We start from the raw sequence: 16,361 nt of genomic DNA, 5'->3' as shown, positions 1-16,361 counted from the left end.
GCAGAATTTCTTATTATAGACGTCATTGTGCAGGTTTGTTTGCTTGTCACATTCAGGAGCCCAGCCTGTTGCCGTTGGCTCTATCTGTCAGTCCTAGTACACTCCTTTTATCTGTGGCAGGTTCTGACAATTGCCTTTCTCCACTTTGAGATTTTGTTGCATCCTTTGTTTTACTCAGGCTTTTCCTGCTTACTTCTTCCTGAGACTCTGTGCAGTTTAATTTACTTTTTAATTGGCTTTTTATTGAGCATGGCAGAAGAGGAATGACCAGCCTGTGACAGATCTAGAACTTGGAATTAATATCACTTAGTTAGTAACTTCATTGTGAGCTATGCTACGCTTCAGAAAGGCTTCTGTACTGACTTGGGCTGAATTTAGAGTATTACCACATCTTTGTAGTCAGGTCACTTAGGCTGTGCTTATACTTAATTTTTTTAGTCTATATCATAGTAAGTATTTAAACAAATGAACAATGGACATAGAGAATAAACACATAGCCAATTATGTTACTTATTTTTAAAAGCACAAGTGAGGTTTATAAAGAATCGATGGGTCTATTTGAGCATGTTATGCTTTAGAAGTGATACAAAAGAATATCATATTGTATAGATATCATGTACACCTTGCCTCTCTGTCTAAGCTCCAGGCACCAATTTACCATTCTCTGAGAATAAGTAGGGCTCTGGTCAATATTATGGTAGCATGGAGTATCTATACCGTTCATTAGTACATTACATTAGTTTATTGCTTACGTATTAAAACATACAGTACACTGCCAGGCTTCAAGTGCAAATAAATTAAGTAATTTAAATGATCCTTATCTGGAAAGATTGTTAAACGGTCATGTTTTAACTGAATCCTATAAATGAAAACGTAGTTAGGCATTTACCTTATCTTTGCATTAATAGCATAGTAGGACTTTTTGAGTGACTTATTTCTATGTTGCTGTTGTCTGAGCAGGGCACATCATATACCAAATTAAAGGTCTTGGTCTGTAGATGTGCAGAAAATTATTCACATTGTAATCAGTTGCATTATTTGCATCATTTTGCAAAATGTCTGCCCGCCATTTACAACAATGCATTACCATTGTCCTCTGGAAAATGTGACAGTTGGCAATACACCTGTGCACTTGCTAGTTGTTCTGGAAACTGTGACAGTTAATGAACTCTCCCTGTGCACCTGCTGGGTGACCTGGAACATATGATCTGCTGGGTGGTCTGGAAACTGTGACAGTTATTTACAGCCACATATATCAGTGCGTCTTGCGGGGACCATGCCCAGCAATGTAACTTCAAAAGAAGAACTTATACATTTATTGTAGTGTATAAAGAAATTATGATAAGGAAAAGCGTAACAACTGAACTGACTTCATGGGTGCCGCACTGTATGAATCTTTGATCTTGATAGGGACTTCTAGAGATCACCATTTAGATCTGTAGCTTGTCACAAAGGTTGTCAACAATCACCAAGCAGTTTATGTAAATGCGGGTTTCAATAAATTTGTGCCTGTTGCTGTTAGACTGAAAACACTGTCTAAGTACCAATTAAAAAGCTTATATGTATAGCTGCCAGAAAATTTTGCAGGACTTTATAATAACCTTTAGGAGAGTCTGTAACAGAAGGTCAACCTCATTAATTATTGCACAGATGTGTGAGTGAGTGCATAGCCTTAAAGGTGAGATGGCCAGAAGCCATAAGGTTTAGGCAATCAATCTGAAGTGGTGATGCTCAAATGGCACAAATGCAGAAGTCTATGGTAGTCAGCATATCGATGCTGACTACCCCAACAAGACTTACCCCAACGTCTTCACACCGAAGGACTCCTTCCCGACGAGGCTCCAGGACGACTGATGTGCCAAGCGACTGGAAGCAATCGTGATGAATGAAGAAGCCGCCGCGACTTGATTACGTCACTGCCAGCAGTGATGCTGTTATCGGTGCTGTTAAGGGGATACTGTAAGTATGCGGGCATGGACAATGTACTTTACAAAGTGTTGTAAAGTACACTGTCACACCCTGCAGAAGGAGCCATTCCTTGATGAAACAGAAAAGTTATGTATCTTTTAAAAATAAATACATTTTTATTACTCTCATGGTTATTTGCTTACCGTCATCAAAATGTGTCTCTCCTTGTTCTATAAAAACCTGAAGACAGATGTGCTGTATTAACATTTGGCATTACACCCTCAACACACAGGTAACATTACACTACAAGTACATAAGAAGTTTTCCCTAACTTGCATGGACTTTTAATTGTATGTAAGAAATTGAGTATAGTTTTCTTCTTATAGGCAGCACCTATTCCAGATACAGGATCTCCCTTTACATGAGTGGGTTAACATACTGGTGGAACAGCTAGAACCAGGCTTATAGGGCTATGGATCTGACCATAAACCAGCAATAGCCAGTAACCAAGCAGGAAATCCTGGATCATTTATTTAGTATCCCCATATTAACAAATAGAGTGCTTACAAGGTTTATAACTGTCTGCTGGATGGACATGAGATGTGCATCCACAAACCAGCACAGGCCCGCCATTGTGACTGTAAAAAGATGGAGTGTAGATCACAGAGGAGAACATACAAGGCATGTTAAAAGAGCATTTGCTCTGGAAGTGTCTGCCACAAGTTAGGCTGGGTACACACTACAGAAATTTTCTCCAGATGCGACATCTTTAACGATTTTACCAACGACAGAAGAAGAAAAAAAGTCCCGATTAGCATGCCGATTCACGTGTACACACTATACACTTATTACACGATTTACCTTCAGATCTGTGCTCTTCATCTGTCATAACCATCAGCTGAAAACAGCATGACTCTGCACACTCCATAGAGATCTATGGACACTGCTGATCATGAGTACATACACACTGCAGAATAGGAACGACATTGTTCCATCGTTGAACGACATTTTTAGTCCGGTTCAAAAATCAAATGGAACAATATTATGATTTTTAGAGCGATAATCGTTCATTATTGCACAACCTGAACAGTCGTTTATCATGTGATTGGCCCGATAATTGGCTGAGAACACTGCAGTGTGTACTCAGCATTAAACCCCACCTCTTTGGAAAGTGAGGTATGAGGTACTTCATATCATAAATGCACTTACCCTGTATTTGTTTGTCATGAACAATGCCCATAATTGAGTATTAACTAGTGCAGGGACATAGCCTACACCTACCAGGATAATAATACATCTTCATCCACTTGAACAAAATACTGAACTGCATTCAAGGAGCGTTGTCTAATGAACTACTAGAGATTGTGTCAGATGTGGATGACTGGTCTATTAACTGGGTTATAAGGTAAGAGAAGGCACAGATAGGCACAAGCTAGGTAAGGTTGAGATTGTTATTAAAGAGTGTTATGCACGTCTAGTTGCTATCCAATAGCGATTGTCGATTGCCGAAATGTAGTTCCAAAGCATAATGTGATTTAATAGCCAAAATTAGCAGAATAACAATCAGAATAAAATAAGTACAGCCGTTACTTATCGCAGGCGCCCTGGATCCAGTGTACAGTCATACAGGTCTGAAGGCTGTGGTCAAGTAGACTGTCCACTAAGTCCAGAGCCCCTGCTTATATACAGTCAGTGACTACAGTAAAACAATGCAGATGATGTGGCTTGCTTCTATAGGTCCAGGCTTCAGGAGGGTCCAGTGTAAGGCAGGTCATAGGCCAGTTAAAATGAAAATATCCAAAGGTGGGGGTCAGCTCTCCAGGGGATGCACTCCGATTTTCTCGCAAAGAATGCAGTTTAAATTAGTCTATTTACATTACACAGACAATATAATTTTAAACATTTATTCCCTAACATCGATAACTAGAGTATGCAATGTGCGATCCTTTCGGCGAATGAACCGGACAACTGCAGATAAATAGGGGATTAAAATGATACAAAACATGATATGTTCCCTGTAACCTGAACCTTTGATTTCACTAACATGTATATAACTTATAATATTAACCGTAAACATTGCTACATTTCGACGTAAATAACTATGTGTTTCAACTACTATTAGTGTGTACTAATTTCAAATGTGTATGTTCATGTGAATGCGTGTAAATGTGTAAAACCTGTTATTGCCATGTGTTGCAGCTGTATACGCTTCTCCATGTCATAGCGTATTATAAGCATAATTTTCAGGCAAAGACAATCAAGTTGTTAGATATTAATTGAAATGACTTTGTCCAATTAGCTGACTTCGACAAGTGTCCGACCCCTCAAACTATGGAACAGGTGCAGAGTGCAGGACTGCCATGTATTACAGAATATTTGTTTGATAACCCAATACTTTGGCCAAACATTTTGACTGACCTGACAAAACCAGAACATGCATTGCAATTTCCTGTGCAGAAATATTCCAGGCCCTTAAGACCACCCTCGCAAGCGTCTCTGTGCTGCAGATCGTACAGGCATTTCCTTGTAAATGGTTTTAGTTATGTACTTGAATCCATTTGAAGCTGTCAGTGAAACTGGGAATGAACATTGATTCACTTTATTTAGCTACACACTGAATTTGCTGGTATATGAACCCTTAAAAATTGTATCCATACACAAATATATATGGAATAAGTTTCATGTGACTATTAACCACAACCCCCTCACATGATTGAAATGTATCACAGAAAACATTGAATACTTGTTGTAGTGGTATAGTACAGTTTCATCAACTAATAGCACCAGAGCAGTTACCACCAGGGCAGGTAAAGATATCACAGACAATGTAGTTGTGGGTGGCATTCATTAAGTCTACTTACCTGCTTAAGTGTCCCCCTACCCCACCCCCTATCCAGCAGCTCTCTGTGAAGGCACCAATGGTCCATGCTGCTCTTCCATCTGCTACTAAGAAGAGCATGTTTCAAACACAGCTGTCTTGACAATGCTCCTCCCCATGAACTTACAATTTACAGTGAAGAGGTTGTTGCTTCAACAACACTGCTACCTGCAGATGGACTCTCACATGAAGCTGACTGAAAAAAGAAGTCTTTCCATTAGTCTGATATCTTTGAAGGTTGTTATGTGGACTTGACCTATTACTTCTTTAACTGTGGCACTAATAAAGTTTAGTTTTTTGTTGACGTGCAGCCTTTTTTCTCCAGTTTGCATTGTATTTTTATTTTGTTGCACTAATGTGCCTACATGGATGGGTTCCTGTATGGACAAATTATGTGTGAATAAATGATGTCACCCAAGCTCCAGCTGGGATTATATTATGGGTGCCCCATGCCTACCCTTCCCCTGGTGCATATGACTGTGCTACTGACAATATGTCACCTTATATGCATTTAAGGCACTTGGATAACACATCCTATTAAAATTAATAGCCAATACCCCGTCACCGCCATGTCAGAGGATGTGTAAAATCCAAGTTTTTTTCCATGGTCAAAAAAGCTCTGTGGACATCCACTAATTCTGGAATATCTCTCTATATAAAGACTCTACACCTTGAACCTCATTTAATTATTCACACCACAACCCAAAACCTTGATTCAGCAGGAAAAGCTGCAATCTATCCAGCTCTTCATTTAAAACTTGGCATGCTGTTGCCTTCAAAAACTGGTGCAATCATGCACAAATAGGTTTATTTCACAAAAGAAACAAACTGCACTACTGGTTCACATTTTTTTCTGGTCCATAAATAGCCCTTAAAGAGTTAATATGTACAGTACAAACAGCTACGTACATAGCAACAATTATACACAATCTTTTTAATAACATTTATAACACTATGAAAAGTTATTACAATGTTACAATAAAATGAAGTACTACAGGGACAATTTCATTTTTTTTTTCGCTATTAATTGTTTATATCAGCTCAATGATCTGGTTTAGTTTGCAAAATTTGGCTGTATGTTTCGGTTGGCCTCTCAGCTATGTGCTTTCTTACTTCATGTCAAATGTCTTCTTTATCTAACCCGAAGAAGTAGCGGAAAGCTGAGTACACTATTATTATCAGCACTAGTGAATGAGGGCATGCTGTAATAGACACTTCTACCCATTTCTCACCAAAATCCCAGGTCAGACTTGAGATAAAGAACACGATTTCAACTTGTGTTGCAACTCTTCACACCGTACTTTGGTCCTGGATATATCCCAGTTCGCCTGGACCCGTGTCTGCCCTGCATTATCAAGTTATTTAAAGGGGACAGAAGAAGCTCATATAGATGACGTAGCAAAGGCCAATGAGCTGCTTTAAACAGAACCCGGATAGAATAACCCGTGAATACCTTTCAGACCGCAGTGTATCCGGCTCCAACACGGAAATAGCCCAGGTCCTGACCAAATGACCCGGGTTGATACATTCACACCGACACACAACCTGGGTTATTCCTGGGTCTATGCCTTGTTTTGAAAGGGGTGAAAGGGTCCTTTATGAACAATAAAACATGCTGGGGCACAGTACATTCTGTTTTTCACATAGCTGCCAAAATTTCCACAGTGTGCATATGCTGGAGTACACTCACATCCTGCTTTTTGAGGTGCATAGACAATCTTTGCCGGCCATCATAGGAATGCAAATTCCAGTAATGGTACAGACATCACTTCAATCTCCTAAATACTATTATTTGAGCTGCCCCTTAAATTGATTACATTTTTCGCCTAAAATACTACTCATTAGGACCTCATTAATGGCTTAAATACATTGAGACCATAATGCGATATGGTGACAGTTATTATTTCATGTGTTGCATATGAAAATTTATTCAAATTGATTTATGTGCAAATATAATTGTGGATTTAGACATAGAATGTTCCTAGATTGTGCAGAAGGCAGTCCATTGAAAGAAGTGGCAGGTGCCTGATCTCCACCACCGCAGAGGACGTGCAAAAATGATTGTGTTTTGTTTGTTCAAAAGGCTCTGTAGGCACTTGATAAATGGAAATCATGTCTCAAAACACATTGGACCCCATTTAGAGTCGGACGCAAAGTCCGTTTAAGAAGTTTAGGAGTGGGAGTGTGCCGCAGCTTGGTAGGGTATTATGAGTGGCAAGCAACCCCAGTTGCCTCCCACTCTTACTACCCTATCGAGCTGCGAGCAGTTCCTGCAGCTAACTAACGCTTGCCCCACCTAATTCCTGCCGCACAACTTTAGCCCTGTTTTGACGTGTGTTGCGTCTGCGCCTCACTGCGACTAGGATATATTTACACGGTCACGCCTTCACAATTCTGGTTTCCTCCCATTCTCTCGTAGTAAATCGCAAGCTGTCGCAAGTGTTAATTGCGTCCAAGATGCAGGCGGATTTGGTACTTTCTGCACATGCGTGGTAGTGTTTTTTGGTTAGATGCGCCTAAAACGGACTTTACGTCCAACTCTAAATGAGATCCTTTGTGTACACCTCTTAGAGCTAGATTAGAAGACTTATTATCTAAGACAAAATCTTTTTTTTTTGCAAAATCAGGCATATTATTGGGACTAACTCGTATTTTATATGGAAAACTGCCATCAGTCCATCAGAAGGAACAAGTTTTTGATCACCCTGCAGTAGCCACCATCTGTATGTGCTAACCCGTGAAGTACTCATACAAAATGGGACAAAAGTCCAAATAAATACACATGATGTCAAGAAATGCAGAAGCTGTGCTTCCACAACTTCTGTTGTTTGTAAACAACATTTACTACTCATTTTGTGGGCAAGATTAAATAAGTTGGCTGTGATTCTACATCAACAGGATCATGATTGGGCATGTCAGAAAATGTTGTCACAAGATGTTGTCTGGGTGGGTCAGTATTCCTGTTGCTGTACCCAAGAAGCAAACAGCAGGTTCTCATCAGAATACTCCACCCACGTTTGAGGCCAAATCGAATGATGATCCTGTCTTTCCACTTGGGTCCAGAGGCAGGATTGTGTGTGGACACTGTAAATAGATCATCATCATCATCATTTATTTATATAACGCCACTATATCTGCAGCGCTGTACAGAGAACTCATTCACATCAGTCCCTGCCCCAATGGAGCTTACAGTCTAAATTCCCTAATATACACACACACATAGAGAGAGAGACTAGGGTCCATTTTGATAGCCACCAATTAACCTACCAGTATGTTTTTGGAGTGTGGGAGGAAACCCATGCAAACACGGGAGAATATACAAACTCCACACAGATAAGGCCATGGTCGGGAATTGAACTCATGACCCCAGTGCTGTGAGGCAGAAGTGCTAACCACTAGGCCACTGTGCTGCCATGTAATAATTTCCCAGTATTTACCTCTGTAGAAAGCCTAAAAATGATTGTAACCCAACTACTGGTTTTGTGAGCTTTCCATTGCCTCCAGTTATACATTTTAGCTACTTCTGTTATCTTATCAAATAGCTGTAAAGCTGATCACCTTAGAGCACTTCACCTTATCTATATCTTGTAATAACCTGCATAGCACACACTCTGCTATCAGAAATGTGTATGCACTATAAGAAGTGGTAAGCTTTAGCTTAAACACTACTGTATCCCATTTCAGTGCTCATTGGTCCACAACTGCACCCTTACCTGTGCACATTCGGGTGAGGTAGATTCAGACAGTGTGGTATCTTAAAACATATCCATATATGATAACTTATCTGTTCTCACTCCATCATGACTCTACAGTCTGGTTATTTACACACTGATAACCTCTGGCCTTAATAGGCAAGGCCTTGTGTCTTGCTAGTTCACGACTGATAAGAGAGGGCAAAGTGGTCAGGAACCTCAAACAATTAAAGTTGAATTTCAACAGTTTCTCTCTTCAGTAGTAATTATCTGATTCTCTTTGTATTCCAAAATACCGTATACTGTATACTATCAGTTAAATACTGCAAAAAAATGTGTGTGGCATTTGGATTGCCTATCTAATATGTGATAATATTACACAATCCTGGGTTAGGTCATTGCTCCCCAGTACTTCTACAGTGGAAAGGCAACTTGTGTCCTTAGCTAACAGACCTAGTAAAACAGGTCTGTTTTACTAGCTCTGTTAGCTAAGAATGTTCTACCCCGTACATCTGATAAATATCCAGTATCCAGGCACTAATCATTAATTGTAAGCTTTACCTACAAGGAACACATTTAATGCAATAAGAACAATTAAAGAGAGATACTTTGTTGTTATCAGTGATGCTCGACTCTTTTTTCAGTTGGGACCAATGGTCGAAGTGGGGTTGTATATGGTGGGTATGCCACATCGGCACTTCTAATACTACCTTCATTGTAAAACTATCAAATTCCGTTCACTTAGATCACCCCTTATATTTTTCATACCGCCACTTCTAAATTTCCACTTCGCTCACTGGTTGGAAGTCCATGTGTCAGTGTGTTATTGTTCTTGTACAACAAATGCTTGTATGCTGTTGTTCTTGGACCCTAAAAGAAACAATTTGCAGCAGAATATATTACATGTTAGACAATCAGGGGAGCACTAGAAGAGATTCTGGGAACCCACTTGATGTCCTGGGCAGCACGGTGGCTAAGTGGTTAGCACATCTGCCTCACAGCACTGGGGTCATGAGTTCAATTCCCGACCATGGTCTTATCTGTGTGGAGTTTGTATGTTCTCCCTGTGTTTGCATGGGTTTCCTCCGGGTGCTCCAGTTTTCTCCCACACTCCAAAAACATACTTGTAGGTTAATTGGCTGCTATCAAAAATTGACCCTAGTTTCTCTCTCTCTCTGTCTGTGTGTGTATGTTAGGGAATTTAGACTGTAAGCTCCAATGGGGCAGGGACTGATGTGAATGAGTTCTCTGTACAGCGCTGCGGAATCAGTGGCGCTATATAAATAAATGGTGATGATGATGATGATGATGACCCACAGGGTGTACACCTCTGGTTTATGGGAAAGAGCACAGGAAATAGAGTGCAACATGTAAATTAAGGAACTTGAGATTGGCCCGTATTCTACTCTATTATACTCATACTTTCTGTAGCCTCCTTGTGAGTGCTCAGGAGGCAGAGACCTTGTGAAGTAGGAAGACAGCTGACTGGGAGTTTGGATACAACAGAATGTGGGACAACTCTCAAGTCCCTGCATTTGCAGACAAGATGACCTGTTTTTTCTATGCTCTCTCATAAACAATAAATTGTCTCAGACTTGACAGGTCCTCTTTAACATTCACAAGTGCTTGTATATGATTTATCTATTAATAGTATTACCAGAGTCGTAGGAAAATAGAATAGAGAAGGATGAAGATATCATGTGAACCAGTTCTGTGTTGACATGATAGGGACAACTAATGTATCACAGTAACTTTAGGCCCTGCAATAAGATGGGTGAGGCCTTGGCTAGCATTGTATTTTATGTAGGAACTGCTATAGGTTTATTTACTCTATAATTGTTTACCAGAGATATGCCGTATTACAATGTACTCTTTTTCTCTTATTCATCGCTAGCTACAAAATGACCCATGACTGGACCCTACATAACTAATATTTTTGTAGCATAAAAAAATAGATTTACTTTAAGAAGTATAAATGACTGAGAAACCACAGCCAAGTGCATATCTAGATGGTAAATTATTACATTAACATCGGGCAAGTTTGAGAATGCAGGCAGGGCCATCTTAACAACATTATGGGCCCCCGGGCAAAGCAGTGCACCGGGGCCCCTAGATATAGATATAGATATAGATATAGATATAGATATAGATATATAGATGTATACAGATACAGATATAGATATATAGAGATAGAGATAGATAGATGTACTTGCTCAGTGACCCTTGAAGGTTTTCTTTGCAGGTTTATTTCTTTTGCAGGATTATTTATTCTCATTAAGAGCCGTGCCTATGGGGCCCCCTTGCCCGTGGGGCCCCTGGGCAGCTGCCCATCGTGCCCAATGGAAAAGATGGCCCTGAATGCAGGACCGTGACAAGAAGCGAACGTCTTTCATTTGGATCACTAGCTTTGTGGTAAGGTTAAACATGTTTTATTTCATGGGACATGTGTATCTCCTTTTTACCCACACATGGTCCTCTTTAAGTGATGACTTGAACTGTACAATAGCTGTCACGTGATTCCTTTGGAGCTCTGTCTAGAAACAGCAGTGCTTTTTCTGGGGGGGTGGATAGTTTTTTTTTGAAATGTGCATTTGATCGCTTTCTAATAATGAATATACTGTATTGACTATTACTGCCCTGTACAGTGCTGAGAGCAGGGTCACTGGGGACCCAGAAGGGGTAAAAAGACCTTAAAATGACCTTAAATTGCTGTCCATCCCAGGTCTGTCCTGGGACATCCAGCTTAGCCTCTGTTGCTTTGATTTCTAACTGAACTTTAGGTGAACCTGTGCCTGGGGGAAGGAGCCTGCAGAACAGGACTGCTGAGAGGAGATCCTGGGACAAGTCATCAGCTTGAGTAAATATTAAAGTAGCCCATCCAAAAACTGGGTTAAAATAAAGCTGTCAAGAAAGAGTAAACTGAAAACAAGGTGGGCCAGAGGAAGAGAATGGACACTTTAGTCATCTCTGAATCCTAAGGGCACCTGAACTAAAATAACACTGGGAATATGGAGAACAGGAGAAAGGTCACCAACAGGACACCTTGTCACCAACATGTCTCCCAAACATGACTAATATTGTCCAGATCATGAATGAAACACATTTATATACAAGATAGTATAATGCAATATAAATACAGATGAAACTATGGATTCAGTGTCTTAATTCGGTTTATGCCTTAATTAACTATTATTCTACATGTCTTTCAGCAAATGAATGTATTGGAAGTAAGAATACAAGTCTTGGGGTATATTCACTAAACTGCGGGTCTGAAAAAGTGGAGATGTTGCCTATAGCAACCAATCAGATTCTAGCTATCATTTTGTAGAATGTACTAAAAAAAACAACTAGAATCTGATTGGTTGCTATAGGCAACATCTCAACTTTTTCAAACCCTCAGTTTAGTAAATATGCCCCTTGATTTCTAATCAGCAGTCTCACCCACTGTCCTCTTCTGTCTCATTTTATGTCCACCTCTGGGTGCATTGTGACTGCAATGTACTATTGTGACCACGGGGGAAATACAGTATATATTGTGTTATTTTATTTATAAATCCACAAATCGATAGTGCAAAAATTATATCAAACTGAATCAATGAGGAACAGTAAGCTATTTATATAATAGGAATGTAATACAGCCATATACATTTCAGTTCTAATATTCTGTCACCATTATAAGATCAATTAAAACAGCCTAGAATCTGAATGTCAATGCTTGTAGGATGAAAGGGTGTTTGATGTCTGAGAGCACCTAAACTTCATCCCGTTTAAAGGATGTGAGTACTGGAATATGAATACAGGTCCAGAGAGTTACTCTCTTCAAACCTTTTCACTTTTAAATGTGTAGTGGTGTTGGCTTTTGTTGTGTTCAGAATGACACGGAAACACAAGGACTGCCCTCGTGTTGGCTCAGCATCGACTGTGCTAATGTTAGACGGGGATTATTTATTGTGTTATAAATGGGGTGCTGTCATAGTGGCAGAAGAGTGATAAACAGGCAATGGCTGCCAATTCGGTGGTAATAATAATTGGTGACCACAATGTGCTACCAAATGCCTACAAAACGGACTTGGTAAATAATAATGGTTTGATTATAGTGCAAATCCATACAATCATCTCCATAACAAGCAGTCAGATAAGAGATATGTTAGTTACAATCATCACTTCCCTAATTACGCGTTTCCAAATGTTTAATTGTTCTGAAAACCTCTATGGCTGCCTATTTCTATTTGTCCTCATTCATTTCCCCGTGTAAATCTTATCTCTCTGTTGTTTAATGGTCGCCAGGATACAACAAACCAAACTACGACTTCTAAAGTGAGGTAGATTTATTTCTAGAGATAAAACTTAAAAATAACATTCGAAATTGAACTGTAATAATAGGCAAAACACACGTGTCCAGTTTATATTGACAGAAAGCTAATCTCATGAGCAATTGATTTAATATGTCGGCAAATATTAACATTAATGCAATTTGGCTGTCACTGTTGCTCGGAAATCCTACATTATAACATACCAGAGATTAGATAAATCGGGTTTATCGTTTCGATCTAGCACATATCGCTTATAGGTACTAATTTTGCAAATAATTGCATCTATTTAAAATTCCTGTGTTCTGCAATGTTAATTAGTTATAGTGCAAACTATTTTTGGAAAGGCATCACGTGTTAAAACGGTCCCCGTATAGAATGTGTGTGTTTGTGTGTGAATAGAAATATAATATAGGTGCACAAACACACACAACAGAATTTGACAATGGAAATGACAATATTTTAGTGTTGGAGACTTCAGAGAGAGAAGACGTGACCTACACTCCTATATGTATAAATATATCTCGTATACAGGTGAGCAGGTCAGCAACCCAATGGAGATGCCTGAAAGTGCGGCTCCCCTAAAAAATATGGGGTTTCCCTGAGAGGAGCTGATGAGCTCGCTTTTTCTTCAGTGGGTACAAAATTCATTTTGTAAACTGTATATAAATAAGAAGGCATTTGTCGAAGAAAATAAACTATTTACATCATCTGCGCAAAATTGGTTTCCCATGGAAGTCAGTCCATTTGTCCCCTCTACACGGAGTTTGGAGAGGTGTCAGGGGAGGTAGAGCTGCAGAGGTCTGAGGTCTCACAGCTCTCTTTTATTGACCCCTTAGTGACACAGTGGGTAAGTCCTTCCTTCTCTCTTTTCTTCTGCTTCATCCTCCGGTTCTGGAACCAGATTTTCACCTGCGTCTCGTTCAGTTCCAGGGTAGCAGCGATTTCCACTCTCCTGGCCCGGGTCAAGTACTTGTTATAGTGAAACTCTTTCTCCAACTCCGTCAGCTGCTTGGTGGTGAAGTTGGTCCTCATGCTGTTCTGTTGAGAATTTAACCCATAATCAGCGGGTTTAGCTGTTGGAAAAATAATAACGTTATATGTTATTAATAAGGAAACTATCAGTATAATCCCATAAATATATTGTTTAATGACAGATTTTTTTGTATTATTATGTAGAAGGATCTATTACAGCATTGTGGCTCTTCTTTCATACATTGCTTGGTAGTAAGCGATGGTGCTAGTTAATTATCAATTATTTGAGGCCCATTACTTAGTGAGTGAGCTGTAAGGAAGCCTGAAGTTTGGGAAACAATGAACATCACATAACAATGAATGCGAGTACAGTCGTACATCATATACATGTGTGGTCAGACAGAAGGAAACGCGTGCGACTACCACGTTCTGGTCATTAATCTTCCTGTGTCCAATAAAAACTTGGTACAAACACAACATTAAATATATGAACCCAAGATCTACATCTCCAGCCCCGAATTTGCCGCATGGGTGTGAGATGATGGGTGAACAGCTTATTAGGTAAACAAACAGTTTGTGGTGGGCACTGATCTGAGCCATCAAAAAAGATGGATGAGCCGGTAATGATCTGCACCCACGTTTACAATTACTTGGTGAACTTGAGGCCTATCTGAGGCAGGGGCAATAACTCATTGCTGAGTGTCTGCTACTCACAGGTCTTTGGCGGATTCCTCTTTACTTTCATCCAGTCAAATGTAGGGTTAGATGCTGCCTGCTCGGGCTGGCAGGAGTGGTCCTTCTCGTCCTGCAGTAGCGGAGAATGGTTGGGGTAACCCTGTAACAAAGCTTGCTGCTCCTGTCCATACGGGTGCTGGTGGTAATGAGCGGGGCCTGGCACTGCTCCACAGTATCCTTCTGACAAAGAGCCAATGTTAGAAGCTGTGTTGGCTGAATAAGGCTGCTGCTGAAAATAAACTCCTTCAGCTTCTTGGCTGACGTAGACTTGGTGCCCATAGCCCTGGCTGCAGGTCTGTGAAGTGTAACTGGGTATGGAGCTGGCATATGCGAGACTGGCGCTAGGAGGGTGATGGTGATAGCCGTGGTTCTGCTGTTGTAACTGGTTGGAGATTGGACCCGTTCCTCCTACTACAAAACGTCCATCACCGTTATAAATGTCACTGGTACCTGGGCATGTTGAAAAGGATGGTGTCCCCTGGTCTAAATGGTGGTACCCTCTGGGTGAGTAGGCACTAGTTCCACGGTTACAAATTGTATAGTCCAAAAAGGAGCCCATTCTGGTATTGTCCATCTGCCAGTGATGGAGGAGGGTCAACCTGTTTCGGTGGATTCCTCCTGCCCTACAACCTTTAGGTAGTATGTCAAAGCTGTAAACTTCCATCCATGGATTGCCAGGCTTCAAACCCTCTGTCTCTCACAGAGAGGACACGTGATTCTCTGGGGACCAATGGCTGAGGACCTCCTAATGCTTGTCAGATATCTTAGCCCATCCATCATGGCCTGTGACATTTGCATGACAAAGAAACTTCAATCAAACCCGGCCCATCAATCTGATAACGACACGTTAGCGTCAGAATCTTTCTTCAGAGCTTCCAAAGGAAAACTTGGAATTATTCAGGACTTTTAAAGTGTTAAAAGACCTCAAGCAAAAAGAAGAAGAAAAAGATGTGGCATATTGTATGAGAACTTTGTTTTAATCGAAAGACTTTTTTCTCCCCCTGGAGCTCCATCTGGCATGTTTAGAAGGATATCTTTGGCTGTTTTACTCTTTATTTTGTTTTTCTTTAATTGTTCTGATTGTTTATTTTTTAATCTATTCCGGGGTTGTTTTATTCACATCACATGTAAAATGTTATTTTACAGCTGCAATAAAATGTAATGAATTAAACTCTACTTAATGTACTCAATTCATTCATTTAAATCTCCTTTGACTAGGAGCCCATCACGGTCACACAAATATCTCCTGCCATGCCAGTAAATGGACGAGTGTGTTTATAATCTATAAATCCAGTTTTCTGTTTTGCTGTCTCCTCACACAAAAACTCATCAGTCTAGCCACTAAAACCAACAATTTGTAGTTAATCCTTCATCTTGAATGAATCTAGTGTCCTCTCACAGCCCACTGGACTGGTGGCAGTAAAGTGTCTCCTCTAGTGTCTTTGTTGGGGTTATAGTATTGGGAAATAAGTCTCTCCCACTCAGTTCTCCTGCTAAAAGGAAACCGTCAGGTAAGCAACATTTATTTACTTGTTACAACATGGGAGACAACAGCATCTAACAATATGACGCCCACCCTCATTTGTAATACATGTCAAGAAGCTGGACCAACTCTCCGAGTCTGGGGACAGGAGTTCATGTAACACTCTTTGCCAGCCCTGCTTCCACCTAAATCTCTTTTAATGAACAATTTGTTCAAGAGTGTGTTACAGATCCCCCAGGACCCCTGTGCTTACCTTCCGTATATTATATTTATGGTGTTAAATTACTTTAACCGAGGTAAACGACCGCAGTACGAGGTTTTTAATAGCAATGTATCATTTCACATTTATTAGAAATATTATAGCACATACAGTAGAGAGG

General features: G+C 40.2%; 1 protein-coding gene across 1 annotated transcript; it reads right to left on the bottom strand.

Moving 5' to 3' along the window:
• Nucleotides 1–13,544: 13,544 nt before the first annotated feature.
• HOXB1 (homeobox B1) lies at nt 13,545–15,072 on the bottom strand. The gene is made up of 2 exons (XM_075215334.1): nt 14,478–15,072; nt 13,545–13,864 (listed from the first exon to the last, which is right to left on the bottom strand). Exons 1-2 carry the CDS (start codon nt 15,070–15,072, stop codon nt 13,545–13,547), a joined length of 915 nt encoding a protein of 304 aa, XP_075071435.1.
• Nucleotides 15,073–16,361: the final 1,289 nt, after the last annotated feature.

This window comes from Mixophyes fleayi, chromosome 6 (genome assembly GCF_038048845.1).
Source record: "Mixophyes fleayi isolate aMixFle1 chromosome 6, aMixFle1.hap1, whole genome shotgun sequence".
Lineage (NCBI taxonomy): Eukaryota > Metazoa > Chordata > Amphibia > Anura > Limnodynastidae > Mixophyes > Mixophyes fleayi.
Note: the sequence above shows the minus strand (reverse complement) of the source record. Positions and strands in the feature narration are given on the sequence as shown.

Coding starts and splice junctions, on each gene's coding strand:
- HOXB1 (XM_075215334.1), bottom strand. CDS start 15,072: ATGGACAATACCAGAATGGGCTCCTTTTTGGACTATACAATTTGTAAC. Junction 13,865..14,477: donor GAGGAATCCGCCAAAGACCT/GTGAGTAGCAGA, acceptor TTTTTCCAACAG/CTAAACCCGCTGATTATGGG.